Genomic DNA, 20,164 nt, shown 5'->3' with positions numbered 1-20,164 from the left:
CCCCCCCCCACCCGCACCCTTCCCCGCCCCCGCTCCCCTCCATCCATAACCTCCATCCACGTCGAATACTCCCAACCCCCAACCTCTCCGACCTCCTCTCACCCTCCCTTCACCTCCGCCATCCTCAAACTCTCCGATCATCATCTCTCCCTCCTCAAAACCACTCCCCACAACAACAGTTCCAAACCCCCTCTCTCCACCTTCAAAGCCGTCGTCTCCCACGTCTGGCGCTCCGCCTGCAAGGCTCGCGGGCTAACCCCAACCACCCGCACCAGACTCTACGTGACCGCCGACGCCCGATCTCGCCTCCGTTCACCTCTGCCCGCCGGCTACTTCGGGAACGCCATCTTCCGCGTGTCGGCGGAGGCTGCGACGGAGGAGGTGTTGGAATTCGGAGCGGCGGCGAAAATCGATGGGATGACGAAGCGGATTGATGATGAGTTTGTTAGGTCATTGGTGGATTACTTGGAGGAGAAGGTGGATGAGGTTGGTGTGAGGAAAGGGGGGTGGGTGATGCCGGAAAGCGACCTTTGGGTGATTAGTTGGATGGGTTTGCCAATCTATGAAGCCGATTTCGGATGGGGAAAGCCGTTCTATATGAGCGTGTTTGCAGTTTGGTGGGTTGGTTTATATTGTGCCGGGTTCGCCTGAGGACGAGGAGTGTAGGGTTTCGGTGGTGATGGCGATGGAGGAGGAGAACATGGGCCGGTTTAAGGAGGTGTTTTATGAAGAGATTGGTGGTGTTGAGTCGGCTCGGCTCTGAACCGGATGGGTTTAGGTTTAATTCGGTGGAGTTATTTTTTATTTTATTTTATTTTATCCGAAATTTAAAATTACAGCGCCTAGTTCATTCAAAAAAATCAATTAAAAAATTGTAAGTACATATATCTTCTATTCTCTTAAATTGAAGAATATGAAATTAAAAGATAGGGTTAGTCGTTATAATATAGTAGTGATTTGGTTGCAACAATTATAATCATGTTACAACAATTACAGTTGGTAGTTATAACACTAGTTTACAGCTATAACTATCTGGCAGTTGTTTACATGAACTTCTCTTCACTAATTTATGTCTTAATTGTGAGCTTGCTCTTCTCTTCTCCACCTCTTCATGTGAAGAGTTGGGGTCTATTTATAGTTTTTTAGAGGAACATTTTGAAAAATTTAGTTAATCGACCAAAACACTCCAATATAATGTCCATGTTGAATGCTTTAATCACACAATTTTCGTCCAACATTAAAATGTTTTAAGGACCTCAAAATTAATTGATATTGGGCTTATGCAAATTTCTCTCTGCTAAATTCGACTATAATCATATCAAATGTAGAGATTGTTTAACCCACTTATTAATACACCAAATGCCTTCAATTACACTTCAAATGCTTATTATAGGATTGAATCACATTTTGTTTCATTAGACTCGTAGTGTCGATATGCTCAATATAGCTATAAATTTGTTAAAATAAGAGCTTAAATTATCTTGAATTCGACTTGGAATATTCGTTACCTAAAATGCATTGAGATTCATATTGGATTCTTGGTGATTAACCAAACTAGAGGTGTAAACGAGCTGAACTTGAGCGAGTTCAGGCTTGGCTCGTGTTTGACTTGTTAAAAAATATCATTATTCGTGTTCAGCTCGTTTTTTGTGTTGAGCGAGCTGAACTTCTTAAAAAATATCATTATCAAGCGCAAAAACTTTATTTGTGTTCGACTTTTTTGCTTATCGAGCCGAACACAAGTTGTTCGCGAACACCAAGCCGTTTTCACATGTCTAGTCACGCAACCGTAGGATGTTATGGGCAACGGCGAGATTCAAATCTTATTATTTATATTAAAATATTTATTTAAATATAATAATATAATTTTATTCTTTTTTTTAATTAATAATTTTAATTGATTATAAATTTTTGTAGTCTTGTAGCCAATTAAATTATTTAGAAATAATACCATAAATTATAGATATATAATTATTTTGAGCCAAAACGAGCCGAACACTATGCTCGTTTATATATTTGGGTGCAAAAAAAAATTATATTATAGCTCATTTACTTGGTGAATGAACCAACATAAACTACTTAATAAGCCGAAAATGAGAGATTCACCAACAAGAAGCTATTTTGACAGCCCTACAACAAGGACATATAATGAGTAGGGTTTGAAATAGTTCAGCTGAGCCTAATTTAGCCTGGATATTGACTAAACTTGAAATTAAATGAAAGTACATGAAAGAAAAATTACAATCTCATGAGTATTCTCCCAAAAATTTAACATTAAGAGCTTCAATGGAACTTTATCACTGTATTTAATATAACATTGTTATATAAAAGACAATTTTTGAACCTGCTTTACCTCCATATTATTTAGCCTACTAATTTTTCCAATTTGTATCATTTTAATACATGTAACCGTTGAATTTGAATGATTTTCTCTCTTTTCAAATTATGTACATGTTACTCAAAATAGAATTATTAAATGAGCATTTAGAAACACTTTAAAAAACACTGCTAAAAATATTAATAAACTGCATAAAAATATTTAAAATCGTTGCTAAAAGTCTTTGCTTGTCGAATAAATAAGAAGCAATCTCAATCAATAGTTAAACTAATACATTTCAAACCAATCTTTATTCAAAGCCACAACAACAAATCTCCTTGCATGCAATCTCTGTAAATAAATATATTAAAAAAAATAAAACAAAAATTAATATTAATCCCATATAAGTCCTTAGCTTCCATGCATGCATGCTTCATGCATAAATACAATGGTGCGCCAATCAATGGTTGAAACTTAAAATGTATGCAGGCCAGGACATAGAAAAATGCTTCTTTACTCCTTTGCTATTGAAACATCATGGGTGAATTGTGTTCTCCATGCACGATCATAGGCCAGCTACAGGCCCACTAGCCCAACTACCCCTGGTTTTTAAATGAGTATCCAATTAGCCCGAAAATTTAATAGTGGGCTGACAAAATATGAGCCAGCAATCCACGAATACAACATTGTAAGCTTACACGGTTGACTCTGTTCAGTTCTCAGGAGATGCACGCTTCGCCACTTAAAACAGAAAGTGGGACTAAATGGAATGCATAGGAGCTTAAACAATGGTGTTGCACGAAACTTTTTAAGGAATTTTTACATACATACCGCTCAATTCACATGTATATATATAGCGAGCTTAAAACTTTTAAGGTGATTAATTATCCATTAATGACAAAAATCACTATAGATAACATACAAATTACCTAAGCAATAAGCTTCTATGGTTACCCTCCTAACCAGTAGGATAAGTCATCAAGATAAATAGAAAAACATACAAACAAGCAAGAACCTATGGAAAGGAATCGCATCTGTTCGGAGGACCCAGGGTGTCATGCAACGAGTAGATATCAGCTACGAGTGAGTTTGTAACGAGTAAAAATATACCTATGAAAAGAATTTACACCATACCCGAGAGGCACTTATCGAGCACACATGAAAACATGAAAGATTGCAGTAAATATGTGAGAAATGTCAAACATATGACCTACAAATGATAAACATACTAGTATGCTAAGTGCAAAACATAATAAGAGATGTGATCCTTATAAGTGAGAATCATACACTTAGGTGTACACACATTGTGCCTCACATGAGTTAATGGTTAGGAAGCGTGACTCGTGCTTAACATAAAGTGAAATACTTACGACACTCTAGGTTGTGTCGTAGGAAGTGTGTTAGATGGTCTATTAGTGAGCCAACACTTCCCAAAGTGTGCAAGTGTACGTCCTCATGCATACAACGTCGTATGTGGGGAATACACTTACAAGTTTGAACACTCAGAGAAATAACACGAGTGGGGGTGCTCAGAGAGACACCCCAAGAATAGATACTCAAAGAGACATCCAAACATGCAACATGCAACATGCAACAAGCAAAGCATACAAGACAAAAATATTTTATATGTAATGAGATATCATAGACATCAAGTCAAAATAAGATTTTCATACATGTGTAAATAAATTTGCAATATGATGCAGAAAACATACAAGAATGCAATTGATTGGTTAACCAGTCCGTGACTGCTGGTCAAACCGAAGATAGTGAGTCGGCTGATCTAGAACGATCAGTCGGACCCAAAAAAGTGGGTAATAGGTCTGAGGTTGAAGATCAAACCCAAAAGATATGACAATCGAGTCGAGGAGATCGATCAAGCCCAAAAGAGCTGGTAATCGGCCCAAGATTGCCGATCAAACCCAAAGTTGGTGATCTATACGGGGCGGTTGATTCAACCCAAAAGAAAGGGTTTTCAGCCCGAGACGACCGTTCAAACCCAAAGCCGGTGATCGACAAAGGGCAATCAATCAGACCCAAAAGAAAGAGTAATTGATCATGGCCGTTCCGGGGTGATCAACCGATCCTTTGGGCTCAATTGACCGTTAAGTGTCGATCACCCACTTTGGGTGTGATCGGTCATCCCTGTGCCCATTGTTTTTTCATTTGGGTTTGATCGATTGTCACATGTCGATGACTTACTTTTGGTGTGATCGGTCGTCCCGAGCCAATTACCTTTTCATTTGGGCATGTCTCGTCGTGTCGTCAGTTTGACTATAAATTTGTTGAAATCCGAGCTATTGATGATTTTTAATTTGAGCGAACAAAGGATTGTTTGTGTTTAATTTTTTTATAATTTAAATTTAAAAATTTTATTATGTTCCGCTTCTTAATTAACAAATAATTCCATGCAATTTACTTAACAAACCATTATTAAGAGCCCAACCCCACTTCTACCATTCTATGGGCCTCAATGCCTTTCAGAAATTTAATACCTAAAATATTCCCAACGAATTGAGTTTATGCATTAAACGCATATAAATGAGCTCGGTGGCCCAACTTCGACCTTATTTGGCAGCTAACATGTACCAATTGACTCCACATGTTTAGAACTTGTATACTCCATTCGCTATTATTTCATTTTATTTTATTTATAAAAATGGCGAGAATTTTAACAAAATTAGGATAAAGAGAAATCTATAATAATGATAAATTCACATTATTATAATTAACTGATTAATTAAATTTATATTTGTTCAAATACATATAATATTTTTAAGGGGCATTCAACTACATATCACCCAAAACTTGTGTATTTATATATGGGACATATATATATATATAACATTTATATCACTCAAATCTTCCATGTCATATAAAAAATATCATACTCTTAATTTTTAATAAGGGATATTCCTTTCGCAAAAATAAAATGACATATATATAAAAATTAAACAGTAAAGTGTCAAAATAGTTCTCGATCGTTTATATGGGGCTGTGTAAAGCGTCAAATTAGATTCAGTGCCCGCTTATAAGTGCGGCGGTGTTTTGGTTTGCGTGTTGAAAATGTTGTCTGTCGCGTTTGAGTTTTTCACACTAAACACAGGCCGCGGGTCGACCCCTGCAGTTGACCCGCAGGCCGCATTTCAAAATAAACTGCTTATCCTGAAACACATAAACTGCCCCAAACAGACCCTCAAGACTTATTAAATTTGGGTTGAAATAATTAGAGCTCAATTTTAAAATATTAAGAAATTCTTTTATCATTTTTATAAACTCTGGGATTACAATACGGGTTAAAAATTATTTTAACACTTAAAAAGATTAAGGTTTAGTTACCATTTATGTAAATACATAGAAATAAAGTGGTATGTATGCAAATAGTTTCTACATGGCTTGGGTTAAAAAAGAAAATAAAATCAGAATATTACTATCAACTTCTCTCAGGCCTGAAACCGTCAGAGATATTAAATTTGACCATTGAATTGTTATCACTTGCCATCATGAAGTGGTCGCATGCGACTTCACCGCAGAAGCTAATTCACGCACATTAATTTTGTAAATTTTGAATCTTTATTAATTTCTTTATTCAAGCTTTTTATAAAATTCATTAGTCGTCTTTTATTCATAAACCATGCAAATGAGTGAATATAAAATTTGAATGAATTCCTCAATCAACGTCCTGCTTTAAGAGTCTTTATCATAGATAAGTTTGCTGATGAATTAAGCATTTGATAAATTGCTCGAGGCTCGACTCTATTAAAGCACAATTATGATCGTTTGATTTGTTGATCTAACGAGCATGCGTGTTTTTATAACTACTCGTTCTTTAAATGAACGAGCTTGATTAGATCATGAAATATAATTTAAATTGTGAATAATCTTGCTTAGAAGATTACTTAAAACTCAATTGTAGATAATAGCTTATTTTTTAAGATCAATAAGTACGATTTTATAAAGCTCGGTTATTTTTTTAAATAAGGTGTTGAATAAAGCTTGGTTAAAACTCAGATAAGGCTCAATCAAAGCTATTTATTTTGTTAAATGAGTTGCTTGCTAACAATTTTGATAATTTAATATGAACTGAGCTCGAATTGAGCTCCAATTTGAGTTGGAGGCGAGCTTAAACAAACTAAACTTGTGCATGTTCCTGAATGCCAATATTAAGCTCAAGTCGAACTCAAATAAGATTTTCTTAAAGAAGCATCAGCTAGAAGAAGCACTTATTTGATTTAGTTCAATTGACTTGCAGCCCTAAACACATAAGACGAAGATTCTTGATATATCAACAAGAAACTTATATGATCAACAAAAGAGTTCCTATGCACTGCTGCAATTGCGATAAGGACACATAGATTCGTTGAGCGCTTTCGTAACATGCTTCTAGAAAGAGATGTTGGAACTAAAAGAGCTGGATCTTATAGTCGCCCATGTAGTTCTCGCTCAAGGGCTGCGAGGTCTTTTCTTCCCTGCGCTGGGGCTGTAGTGACCAAAGATATTAGCCGAGTTATTGGGACTCGCCAATAACTATATATTGGCAGAAGAATATAACTTACCTTCAATCCCCTGAAGGACCGTGTGATCGCACCAACACTCACTGGAAAGGAGCCCTCATGAGAGCGAGCAAAACTGAATCACTCTCCATGACCACCAACCAGACGCCTGTTTGAAGATAATTGCCCTTGCCTTACCAAGTGTACTCAAGTGCCAAGGAGGGTAGCTACACGCATGTGGGATGAGCTCAAAACTTGCAGCGGCAGGTAGAACGCTAACAAAATAATTTTAAAATATTTGAGATACATCATTTTTTTAAATACAATTATACTTTTATGTGTGTGTGTGAGCGCGCGCGTTTATCTCGCTTATTTCCAAGTTTAATTTGCATTTAAATAACAAATGGTACGAGGCATAAAAAAAATTGGTATATTTGCATTTAAAACTTTTTTATATAAATCACGTGATGTCTCACGTGCTTGTCCTGAATGAAGCAGGACCCAGGATGTTTGTTGCCTTTGCCTTTCGTGAATTACCAGTAGTACAAATTTGTGAACTAAACCAGTAAACTTCATCCACATTGCTATAAAACGAACATCTATCAAGCCTTCAACTGGCAAACCAAATTGCAAAATGAGGAACTATCCGGCGATCGAAATACTGGAAAAGGGATTAGTGATCCCCAGCGAGGAAACCCCAGCTGAGGAGATCTGGCTCTCCAACCTCGACCTTCTCGTTGCGCGAGTCCACACACCAACGGTCTATTTCTACCGCCGCCCACTCAATGTGGCCGGATTCTTCTCGCCGGAAACCCTAAAGACCACCCTTGCTCGAGCTCTCGTTTCATTCTACCCTCTCGCCGGCCGCCTCGCTGCTGGCACGGAGGGTCGTCTCTGCATTCGATGTACGGCCGAGGGTGCCCTCTTTGTAGTCGCCCGATCTGAATCGGCCGTGGAAGATTTGGGGGATTTTGCGCCCTCCGATGACTTTCGACGGCTTCTTGTTCCTTCCGTTGGTACCGAGGATACTGATCTCCCCCTTGTTATGTTTCAGGTGAGTTTTCGGGTTTAGCCGCTTAATATTTACATGCAGAGCATATTGTTGGTACAAAACATTTAAGTTAGATTTAACTTAAATTTAGCTAAACATAATAAATAAATTAGAAAAATTCGTTATTAAGTTAAATTTAATTTTTTACTTGCAGCTAACCTTCTTCAGGTGCGGCAGCGTGTGCCTTGGCGCCGCCATCCACCACACCGCCGCCGATGGCCTTGGAGCCCTCCATTTTATAAATTCATGGTCTACTTTGACCCGTACCAACACCCCATCCCCATTCCCCCCTCACTCAACCGCACCCTTCTCCGAGCCCGCTCCCCTCCTTCCGTAACCTCCATCCACGTCGAATACTCCCAACCCCCACGCTCTCCGTCCTCCACTCACCCTCCCTTCACCTCCGCCATCCTCAAACTCTCCGATCATCATCTCTCCCTCCTCAAAACCACTTCCCCCAGCAACAGTTCCAAACCCCCCCTCTCCACCTTCAAAGCCGTCGTCTCCCACATCTGGCGCTCCGCCTGCAAGGCTCGCGGGCTAACCCCAACCACCCGCACCAGGCTCTACGTGGCCGCCGACTCCCGATCTCGCCTTCGTCCACCTCTGCCCGCCGGCTACCTCGGGAACGCCATCTTCCGCGTGTCGGTGGAGGCTGCGACGGAGGAGGTGTTGGAATTCAGAGGGGCGGCGAAAATCGATGGGATGACGAAGCGGATTGATGATGAGTTTGTTAGGTCATTGTTGGATTACTTGCAGGAGAAGGTGGATGAGGTTGGGGCGAGGAAAGGGGCGTGGGTGATGCCGGAGAGCGACCTTTGGGTGATTAGTTGGATGGGTTTGCCAATCTACGAGGCCGATTTCGGATGGGGAAAGCCGTTCTACATGGGAAGAGCAACTTTGCAGTTTGGTGGGTTGGTTTATATTTTGCCCAGTTCACCGGAGGATGAGGAGGGTAGGGTTTCGGTGCTGATGGCGATGGAGGAGGAGAACATGGGGCGGTTTAAGGACGTGTTTTATGAAGAGATTGGGGGAGTTGAGTCGGCTCGTGTCTGAACCTGATGGGATTAGGTTTAATTTGGAGAGATGGACGGTGTATTTCTGTTTTTTATTTTTTAGTTGTAGTTTATTTAAAATCATTGGGTCTAGTTTATTCAAAATAATCTATTAGAAAAATGAAAGTACATAATTACATAGGTCTTTTATTTTCTTAAATTGAAGAATATGAGTTATTATAGGATATTAATGGTTTGGTTGTAACAATTATAATTATGTTACAACAATTATAGTTGGTTGTTATAACACTATTTGATGGCTACAACTATCATAATTTGGCTACGCTAATTGTAATTTGTGGTGGTCTATATTGCCTGGTAGTTGTTTACATGAACTTCTTTTTACTAAGTTATAGCTTAGTTGTTAACTTGCTCTCCTTTTCTCCACTCTTTATGTGAAGAGTTGGGGTCTATTTATAGTTTTTGCGAGAGATATTTTTAAATTTTTTGTTAATCTCCAAAAATATTTCATCATATTGTCCATATTGAATGCTTTAATCAGACATTTTTTGTCTAATATTTAAATGCTTAAACGACCTTAAACTTAATTGATATTGGGCTCATTTGAATTTCTCTCGTCTAAGCTGCTAATTTTGGCTAGAATCATGCCAAATATTGAGATTGTTTAACCCTCTAATTAATGCACCAAATGTTTTTGATTACACTTCAAATGTTTGATATAGGATTGAATCACCTTCTGGTTCATTAGGCTTGTAGTGTCGAGGTGTTCAATTTAGCTATAAATTTGTTAAAATGAGAGCTTAAATGATTTTGAATTCGACTTGGAAGATTTGTTACCTAAAATGCATCGAGATTCATGCAGGATTTTTGGTGATGAGCCGAAGTAGGGGTATAAACGAGCCGAGCTTGAGAGAGCCCATGCTCGGCTTGTGTTTGACATTAAAAAATGCCACTATTAGTCTTGGACTCATTTATATATCAAACACAAAAAAATTATTATTGTTTACTTATTTTGCTTATCGAGCAGTTCCCGAATAATAAGCCGTTTTGACAGCTCTTTTTACGCAGTCGTAGAATATTCTGGGCAGGGGCGAGATTTAAATTTTATTATTTATATTAAAATATTCATTTAAATAGAATTTAAAATTTTTTATTCTATTTTTTTAATTAATAAATTTAATTGATTATTAATCTTTTTAGTCATGTAGTCAATTAAATTATTTAAAAATAATACACATATATATATAATGGAAAAATAACGGGTCTGCCCCAATTGCGAAAAATCCACTATTAATTGATGATTACAAAAATCTTTTGTCCTGCATACAGGAAATGATAACTATATTTTTCATATTACAGCGTCCACAGACAACCTCTGGTTGGTGGTGATAGACAATGATTGTTGGTGATCGATAGTCGTTAGTGATGGTTGATGAAGATCAGCAGTGATAGAAGACTATGGGCAATAGTCGACGGAGGTCGGCGGTGGCTGACGGCTGTAGGCGGTGGTCGATGAAGGTCTTCGATGGTCTCTCAAGGTCGACAGCGAATGGCGGTGGTTGACGGTGGTCGACGGTGATGTTGAGCTGAAGCTTCTTCTCGGTTCTTGGTGCAATTAATGCAGCAACATGAATCATTTTGATTTGACGGTTCAAAGAGTTTTCTTCTATCACACGTGTTTAATAATTCTCTAAAAATTAAAAAAAAAATAATATTTTAATATATTTTTTTTAACATTACCCAAATCTTTGGTATCACAAAAAAAAAAAAAAAAAAACATTTTAATATTGAAAAGGTGATGCGCGTACATGCATGATAAGATTATGTGTATGTAAAACCTGAATTTTAAGGGCTACATGTATAAATACTTCTGAATTGAGTGGTATGTACGTATATCTCTCTACACAATGCCATGAATTTAACCCATTTATAAAAATAATATTTAAATTTAAGCCGACGCCAGCTTGCAACCGACTGGCCATCCTATAAACTCTGCATGTAGCCTCTCCCTCTGCACCAAACGAGCCTCCCACAAAAACACACCTTAAAATGTGTGCTTCGCCCATCGAGATCGAAACCCTGGAACATGCAGTCGTAGTTCCCAGCGAACAAACCCCCGCCGAAGACATCTGGCTCTCCAACCTCGACCTCCTCGCCTCCCGCCTCCACACCCCCACCGTCTACTTCTACCGCCCCCCGCTCAACGACGCCGGATTCTTCTCGCCGGAAACCCTCAAGTCCAGCCTTGCCCGTGCCCTCGTCCCATTCTACCCTCTCGCCGGCCGCCTCGTCACCGGCCCCGATGGTCGCCCTTCCATTCGATGCACGGCCGAAGGTGCTCTCTTTGTCGTCGCTCGCTCTGAATCGAAAATGGAAGATTTTGGGGATTTCGCGCCGTCGGATGAGCTCCGACGGCTTCTTGTTCCGTCTACCGGCGGCGCCGACGAGGCGGTTGTTCCGCTCGTCATGTTTCAGGTGAGCTCACCGTGGGTTATTTATTAAATCCGAAATGATGCTTGGTTCAGTTAAAGTTAAATTTAATTAAGTTCAATTTGATGTATTTGACATAAATCTATTTATAATATTTTTTTCATGCTAAATCAGTTAGAATCAACTTACAAGTAGTTTTAGCAAATCCGGATTTAATAAATATAAGAATAAAAAATGGTATTTAATTAATGATGGCTGGATTTAAGTTAAATCTAACTTAAATTCTCTTAAAAATATCTATAGAATATCTAATGTATTTTTATTAAAATGAATTTGAAAATTAGTTATTTTTTCTAAGGATAATCATAAATATTTAATTTAAATAAAATTTAATATTTTTAAAACTTTATCTTCATTGAAAATTTAAGAGGATAGCTTGAATCCATTAATAATGTATGCATATGATGTATATTTCACTATTAAAAAATAAATAATATTGAAATTTTTGATGTGTTATTATAAATTTCAGTGTTATTAATATAAATTTATCATTTTGGGTGCTGAATATATAACTATATATGAATAATGTATGTATGTAAATGTCTCTTTCAATTTTTACATTAAAAAAAAAAAGTTGAGTGGAATAAATATAAAAATAAAATTAGGCATTAAATATATAAATATATGTATTAGGTGGCATATACGTAAATGCCTCAATAATTTATTAATTTTATGGAACAGCGTGCCTCACGCGACCTTTACTTTTAAATTTTAATGGTTTGTAATTAATTGATAGTCGTTTTTGGTAAAAAAAAATCGTAATATATTTATATGGAAATTATATTATTATTTATATAATAATATAGCGTATATATATTTATATTAAGATTTAATTGTTTAAATCATTTTATTATAGTTTTGTATGATTATGTGATTTTGCCTTTTATTGCAAAATAATGATATAATTTCGAATTAAAATTAATTTAAACGAGAGAATTTAGGGAGGAAGACAGACACATTATTTACACGTAATTTATAACAAGGCAATTTATACATAATTGATGCGTGCATAAAAATTTACGGTGGTACAATAATGAATTGTTGTCTTAGCGTTGCACGAGAATTCAACACACTACTGACACTAGAAATCACGGGGTCTCGCTCAGATGTAAAAATTCACAATAGTTTGATCATTATAGAGACTCGGTATCCCACAGACAAGAAATTATTATTAGATTTTCCAAGTTATAACGTCGATTAGTGGTGATCACCGACAGTCAGTGATTGACGATGGTCGATAGTGATTGACAACAGCTAAGAGTCCATTTGGGGCAGCTTGTGCGTTTCAGGATAAACTGTCTATCCTGAAACGCGACCCATCGGTCGGCCGCAGGGGTCGACCCGCGTTTAGTATAAAAACCCTAACACAGTTTCGGATAAGCTGACGAAACACACGAACCAAACGATACAACCGCACACACTTATAAGCTGCCTCGAACGGACCCTAGCTCTCAGAACTTAATTATTAAGAGCGGTTCTCGTGCCTATATTTTATGGAAATTTTCTATTTATTATTCCGAACGTGATCCAAGAGGATCGATATATTTATTATTCAAGATAAAAATAATTGATGACTTCATAATACAGTAAAAAACAGACAATGACCAGATCCGAAGAGAAGAAAATAAATGAGAGGAGCAGAAAGAGAAAGCGGACAATTAATGGAAGGAGATCGGGTACGCTTTCCCAAAACGGAAATAAAAGCTGGAATGGATTGGGAGAAAGAGAGCTGAAATGAATGGCATGTGGTGTCTGTACTAATTTAAAAAAAAAAAATAGTGGAAAAAGACATGCTAAACAGGAAATTAAACTTCAGAATATTATTCCATTTACGTCCGACAGTACTAGAGGTACAAGGAAATATGAATAGCATAAATTTGCTTGCACATTCCATTAATTAATATGTCATCACGTCTCCTACATGGGCCTACCTAAAAAAAATAGAGGTTATTGATGGCACGGTATTATTGGGGTTATTGTGGGTTATTATAGCGTTATTAGAGTTAATACATTAATAATCTCTTAATTAAATTCAATAACACCAAATAACACCGAAAAAGTATTAATGTAGAACCGCGAGCATTATTAAAGCGGAACGCGGTGGTTATTGGAGTGATTCACCTAATGGTGTTATTGAGTGATTATTGCGGGGTTAATGGAGTTAATACCCCCAATAACCCTCAATAATCTCAAAAGAACACTAAAAAAATTATTTGGAGGTTATTGTAGAGTTATTAGAAACTCATTAGAGTTGTTATTCGAGGGTTATTAAAATGAAACCGATTTTTTTGTTTTTTTTTCCTGGGTTTTTTTTTTTTTTTTTTTGGGGGGGGGGGGGGGGTTATTATGGTTTTATGGGAGTTAATACCTTAATAATCTCTGCTATTCCCGTCCAGTAGTCTTCACGGTTTCGTTTTAATATTTTTTAATGTGGGTCCGATGTACCAGACATGTAGGGCTGCCAATTTGGCTCGTTGTTCGTGAACAGCTCGTGTTCGGCTCGCTAAGCAGCTTGTGTTCGAGCACCTTGGGTTCGACTTGTTCGTTAAGCCTAACGAGCCGAACAAAAACAATTTTTTAAGCTCAAAATTTAAACGAGCCGAACATGAACAACAATTTGTTCGCTTCGTGTTCATTATATAATAATATATTATATATATTTATGTCTAAGTTTAAATAATAACATCTCATGTGACAATGTGGTTAGTGTCTTCTTTTGTATATATTTGATCCAGGTTCGAATCTCACACTTTACATATATTTTTCTCAATTTTAGTTTAACGAGCTAATTTCGAGCCGAACACGAACACGAATATTTAAATCGAGCCGAACACGAACACACTGTTCACGAGCCGATTTCGAACACGAGCTATTTCGAACGAGCCGAACACGAGCCAAGCCTGAGCTTGCTCGAGCTCGGCTCGTTTACAGCCCTACACATATGACAGCATATTACTGGTGTTCGCACGCAAAGCTGCGTCCACACTCTGTATGAAAATTTTTTTCCTAAAATTAAGTGTGTAATCAACACGTGCAAGCTTTAGATTTAGCTTATGTTCGACTCCTTTAAAAACATTATTATTCGTATTTGACTCATTTATATTTTGAACATAAAAAAATTGTTCGTTTTTTCAGCTCACTTGCTTAGCGTGTTGAACGAGTTATTCACGAACAAATAGTCATTTTGAAAACTCTAGTCACGCAGTCGTAGGATGTTAAAGGTCGGACCTTGATTTAAATCTTATTATTTATATTAAAACAACATTTAAATAAAATTGAATATATTTTTTTCTATTTTTTTAATTAATAATTTTAACTGATTAGAGTTAGTTAAATTTTTTTTAAATACTACCCAACAAATCTTTGTTTACATTCTGATTTTTATATATCGATGCATGCATGATATGAAACTCGAGACAATTTTTTGAAGAAAAAAAAATTAAATATTGATTAAGAGTCATCCAGAGTCCAATTTCAACAATCTCATAGTCAAACTGACCGATTCGATGAGTCAGACCCTATGATACCAAAATTGTTCCAATTCAAGTCAAATCAAGCTCATATCAAGCCATTAAGTCACATATGTAAGGTATCAGAGAACATTTGGAAGGTCAAGTCAATGTCAAATCCGACGAGTTCATATCAAGCGTCTTGACAAGATGAATCTAATGACCATAATATCGCTCAATTCCAACATCGTTAAGGCACTCAAATGTCATCAAACATTGTCTGATCGAGGGAAGGTCTCTAAGTTGTCTGATCAAATTTGTTTATATTCTTACATTAATTGCACTCATAACTCTATAAATATAGCTTTATCTCTCTTATGAGAGAGGGGGTTTGGGTATGAAGCCTGAAAAGGCGCTTCAAGCTTTGAGGAGCTGAAGCCAAACACCGCTCGTGTTATTGTCGACTGCGACCGATCACCGCCAACCATCACCTGTTGGTTGTTGCCAATCGCTTTGGTCGTAACTCGTTCGTGGCAACAAATTTATCCACACATCAACGTTGTAACTTGGGAGATATTCTAATAAATTCCCGCCAGTGGAAGAAGTGGTTGTTGTGATTATCAACTTGTAGTGGATTTTTATAATTGGGTCAGACTCCGTGATTTTTTTCTCTGGGTTTTTTATTAAAAAACTTTTGGCGTCTCTACTGATTATTTTCTTTTATCCGAGCGTGTGTTGAATCTTCGAGTAATGCTAAGATGATAATTCATTACTATATCACCGCGAATTTCTTAGCACACATCAATGGTCTTTTTATGTTATTTAAACAATTTGGGTCGAATGAATGTAAAATAACAAAGTTTAGCTGTAAAAATATGTAAATTAATAGGAATTGGGTGGTATTTATGTAAATGCCCCTTATTAAAATGGAGCATATAAGGCATTTAAAATTCCGTTTTTTTTTTCTGAAAAATCAAATTAAAAGTACTTTTTCTTGAAACGTAATTTCAATTTTCATATTCAATGATTTTAAATTAATTCAATTTGAATTATTAAATATTTTGTTAAAATAAAAAAAAATATTAATATATTTTAAAAATATTTAAAATTATTGTGCTTGAATTATTAAATCAATAATAAATTTTTAGTTAAATTTTAATTTAATTAATCAGCAAATAATTTATGCAAAAAAATGTTGGTGTTATTCTTCAATAAAACTACGTTTATAAAGCAAGTAAAAAAAATAAGTTATTGTTTTATACCATCAATCAATTATTCCAATTCCAAAAACACATACAATTTTGTAAATATTTCTCTTAAATTGATTATTGAACTTTTGTATTAGTCAATAAGGTTTTACATTTAAATTTACCAAATACTATTTATTTATATTGATTTTAAATATACTAATAATCACTTATTAATTATTTTAATGTTATTATTACTCAAATTAATATATTTTAATAATTAGCTAATTTAATATTTCTAAATTTATAAAAACACATCACAGCAATCGCATTTCTTTTTTTCAATTCATTACACATTATAAATACATATATTAAATAAAATTTTTAATAAATTTATTTTGTTCAAATTTATAAAATAAACAGTTTGAATGAATTTCAGTTTTTTAAGAAAATAAATCAATAATTGAAAAAACAAGTCAAAATTTCATTTTTTAATCTATTTTTACAATTTTTTCTCAAAAATATAAATTTACTTTAAATTTTAATTTAAATGCAACGTTTAAAATATAAATTGCTTTCTTTTCTTTTCTTTTGTCTTGTATGGTTGTTTTTGGTTAAAATTAAATAACGTATATTTATTATATTAAAAAAAAACAAATCAAAGGAATTTATAAAAAAATATCACATAATTTTTATTTTTTAGATATCTAAAGGTATCATAAATTTATAAATGAGAACATATACTTTATTTTAAAAAAATAATAATAGTCAAGTATTAGATAAATAAATACATAAGAATTATGAGATTTACATCAAAGAGCACTAAAATTAAAAAGAAAAAATGACACAGAGAACATCAGAAATATTTATATTTACAAAATAATCCCTCCTGATATTTTCCCGTCCCGCTGATTTACAGCTAACCTTCTTTCGGTGCGGCGGCGTCTGCCTCGGCACTGCAATCCACCACACCGCCGCCGACGGCCTCGGCGCCCTCAACTTCATAAACACGTGGGCCAAAATTACGCGCACGAAAACTCACGTCCCCATTTTCCCATCCCTCAACCGCACCGTCCTCCGGGCCCGCTCCCCTCCATTCGTAGACTCCACCCACATCGACAGCTACCCACAATCCACTCCCTCTCCTCCTTCCTCCACCAAACATTCCTTCACCTCCGCCATCCTCAAACTCTCCAAACGCCATCTCCACCTCCTCAAAAACCCTCCCACCAACAACAACCCTAAACCCCCTATTTCCACTTTCAAAGCCCTCGTCTCCCTAATCTGGCGCTCCGCCTGCAAGGCCCGCGGCCTCGACCCATCCATCTCGACCCGAATCTACATCGCAGCCGATACTCGATCCCGCCTGCGCCCGCCTCTCCCGGATGGCTACCTTGGCAACGCTGTCTTCCGTACGTCGACGAAGATGACGGCGGGAAAAATTTTGTCGGACTTCGAGGAGACGGCGGCAAGAATCGAGGATGCGGTGAAGGCGCTTGATGACGAATTTGTTAGGTCTTTGGTGGATTACTTGGAGGGGAAGGTGAATCAGTCCGGGCTGAGGAAGGATGGGTGGGTGATGCCGCAGACGGATTTGTGGGTGGTTAGTTGGATGGGTATGCCGGTGTATGAGGCCGATTTTGGGTGGGGGAAGCCGATTTATATGGGAAGGGCTTGTATGCAGTTCGGCGGGTTGGCTTATCTTCTTCCGAGTTCGCCGGAGGACGAGGAAGGAGCGGTTTCGGTGGTCATGGCGATGGAAGAGGGCAAGATGGGAAAGTTTAAGGAGATATTTTTTAATGAGATTGGCAGTGTTGAATCGGTCAATTTTGAACCGTAACCGGTTTGAGTGCCGTGAACCGGTTCATCTTTAAATTGTGTGTATTTCTATATGATTCTCGAATCTTCTTAATTGTTCTTGTGTTTTCGAGTTGGAAGTCATTAGGCGTCGAGTCTCCTTCATCTTTTGATTCTCATTGGAATAATGCAAATGCTTTGTTTTGTGTCAATTGTTTTTCTAAATTGAGGTTTTGTTGGTAATTGCATGAGTTTTTGGGTATGATTTTGCAAATAATGAGATTAGTTCAGCTGATTGTAATGTTTGCGCGAGTTAATTTGGCTCAAATTAGTTTCAGGTCATGTCAGTTTGAATTGAATTTAATTTAATTTAATTTTAATTCTATTAGAAATTGAAGCTAAAGTATTTGCAGGAAGGGATTCAATTGTGATGTGATATCTTGCATCAAGAAAATTAATAAAATTGAAAATTACTCATGTTCGAATGTGTAATATATTGGTTACGAAGATAGTGAAAAGTAACCAAATCAGAAATAACACTCACAAAAATTTTGTAACATTTGACATCTCAATTTATGCATCTATGTATATATAAGATGCCAAAATTTATAATGAATAAGGTGCGCATTAAGTGATTTTAACCAAAATGTTAATCTAATGGAGCTAATGGAGCATTGTTGGATGATTTTAAGAGTTACTAAGGTTTCACTTCAGAAAGAATCAGCTAAACTGAAAAGTTGAATTATATTATGATTAAATTAAATCAATCAATCTATTGATTTAGCAAATCCATCAACCATCAATCAATTAATTTGAACCAACAAAATGGATACATCTCTATTAGGATTTCACAATCTGGTTAAATCAAAATACTTTTGTTTGGTCCTATATCTCATTTGGTCGATTCAATTTTATATATTGCTTGGTTTGGGAATGAAAACATTGGACGATCGATCCTACAAAATTTGTGCCACTAAGGGCCCGTTTGGGGCAGCTTGTGCGTTTCAGGATAAGCTTCTTATCCTGAAACACGGCCCGCGGGCGGGCCGCGGGCGGCCTGCGTTTAGTGTAAAAACCCAAACGCAGTTTCGGATAAGCTGGCGAAAAGCGCGAACCAAACGGTATGGCGGGCGTTTTGAAAACGCCGCCCACACTTATAAGCTGCCCCAAACGGACCCTAAGTTTTTTAAGATCATTTTCCAAGGGAGGGGAGAAATTTCTTTGGTCATTTTTGTGCTCAAAATCAAAATTTCTCTCTTTAAGAGTTCTGTTTTTTTTTTTAATTATTTAATTTCGAGCTGCCTTATATATCATAAGTCTTGTTAATTTGATACTGGTATCGTCATACACGAATTTGGAGTCAACATGATTTACATAAATTAAACATTTATAATTAATAATTTAAATCCTTAACAAATGATTCGTAAGATAGAAAAATAAATATCCATAAATTGTAAGCTTGAGAAAGCCGTCAACAATAGGAGCTACGTACGTCTGTAACCTGCAAACAGGTTACAGGGAGGATTTTAGGAGGTTATAACCGCGTTATACCCCCTGTAACCTCCCTGTAACCTACCTGTACCTTCGAGTAAGTTTCGCGTTTCTGTTTTCATATATATGTAGGTTACAGGGAGGTTATAGGGTGTATAACACGATTATAACCTCCTGAAATCCTCCCTGTAACCTGTTTGCAGGTTACAGATGTACGCAGCTCTCTGTACGTCTTATGTACGCAAATTTTTTCCCAACAATAGGAGGGTTTCTTTCAAATCGTACGCGTAGGCATATATTTAAAAATGGTTTAGTAGCCTAAGAAGTTTGATATTTATCAAAAATATATATTTACAATTTGAGTCATATTAATATTGAATATTTTTTAAAAAATTAAATTATTTGAACTACCATTATGACTGATGTGTGCTAGAAGATTTGCGGCCATGGAGTGACAAATTATTTTCTTAACATTACACGAGAATTCATCACACACAAAAATAAAAGAAAGCAACCAGTAGAGAGATAAGAAGTTTTTATAGAGAAGACCCATAAAAGAAAAAAAAAATCATGGGGTCTGGCCTAATTGTAAAAATCCGCCATAAGTTGATGATTATAGACTCATTGTCCCACATGCAGGAAAGAGTTACAAAGTCTTCTGAATTACAATATTGACGGATGAACCTGTTGGCGACAACTGATAGCGATTGGTGGCGGCCGACAAGTGGTGGTCAATGGCGATTGGCGGTCATCGACGACGGTCAGCGGTGGTCGATAACAGCAGGAGTAATGTTGAACTTCAACTCATTCTCAAAGCTTCAAGCTCTTCCTCAATCTTCCAGCTCTCCCCTCCTCTCATGAGATGAGTGAGGCTTT

At 36.6% G+C, this 20,164-nt stretch overlaps 2 protein-coding genes across 2 annotated transcripts in view; both read left to right on the top strand.

The window, feature by feature from the left end:
• Positions 1 to 916, top strand: part of LOC110023591 (putrescine hydroxycinnamoyltransferase 1-like) — a 3,043-nt gene extending 2,127 nt beyond the window's left edge. Inside the window, 2 exon segments of the mRNA XM_020723078.1 lie at positions 7 to 599; positions 601 to 916. Of these exon segments, the coding sequence (XP_020578737.1) occupies positions 7 to 599; positions 601 to 763 (756 nt within the window). The 3' untranslated portion in view covers positions 764 to 916.
• A 6,397-nt stretch (positions 917 to 7,313) lies between these two features.
• Positions 7,314 to 18,027, top strand: LOC110023590. Its single transcript, XM_020723077.1, is given in 5 exon segments — positions 7,314 to 7,861; positions 8,013 to 8,139; positions 8,142 to 8,912; positions 10,877 to 11,349; positions 16,920 to 18,027. Coding segments are annotated over 5 exon segments (2,712 nt in total). The 5' UTR covers positions 7,314 to 7,441; the 3' UTR covers positions 17,841 to 18,027.
• Positions 18,028 to 20,164: the final 2,137 nt, after the last annotated feature.

This window comes from Phalaenopsis equestris, unplaced genomic scaffold (assembly GCF_001263595.1).
Source record: "Phalaenopsis equestris unplaced genomic scaffold, ASM126359v1 Scaffold000224, whole genome shotgun sequence".
Taxonomy (NCBI): Eukaryota; Viridiplantae; Streptophyta; class Magnoliopsida; order Asparagales; family Orchidaceae; genus Phalaenopsis; species Phalaenopsis equestris.
Note: the sequence above shows the minus strand (reverse complement) of the source record. Positions and strands in the feature narration are given on the sequence as shown.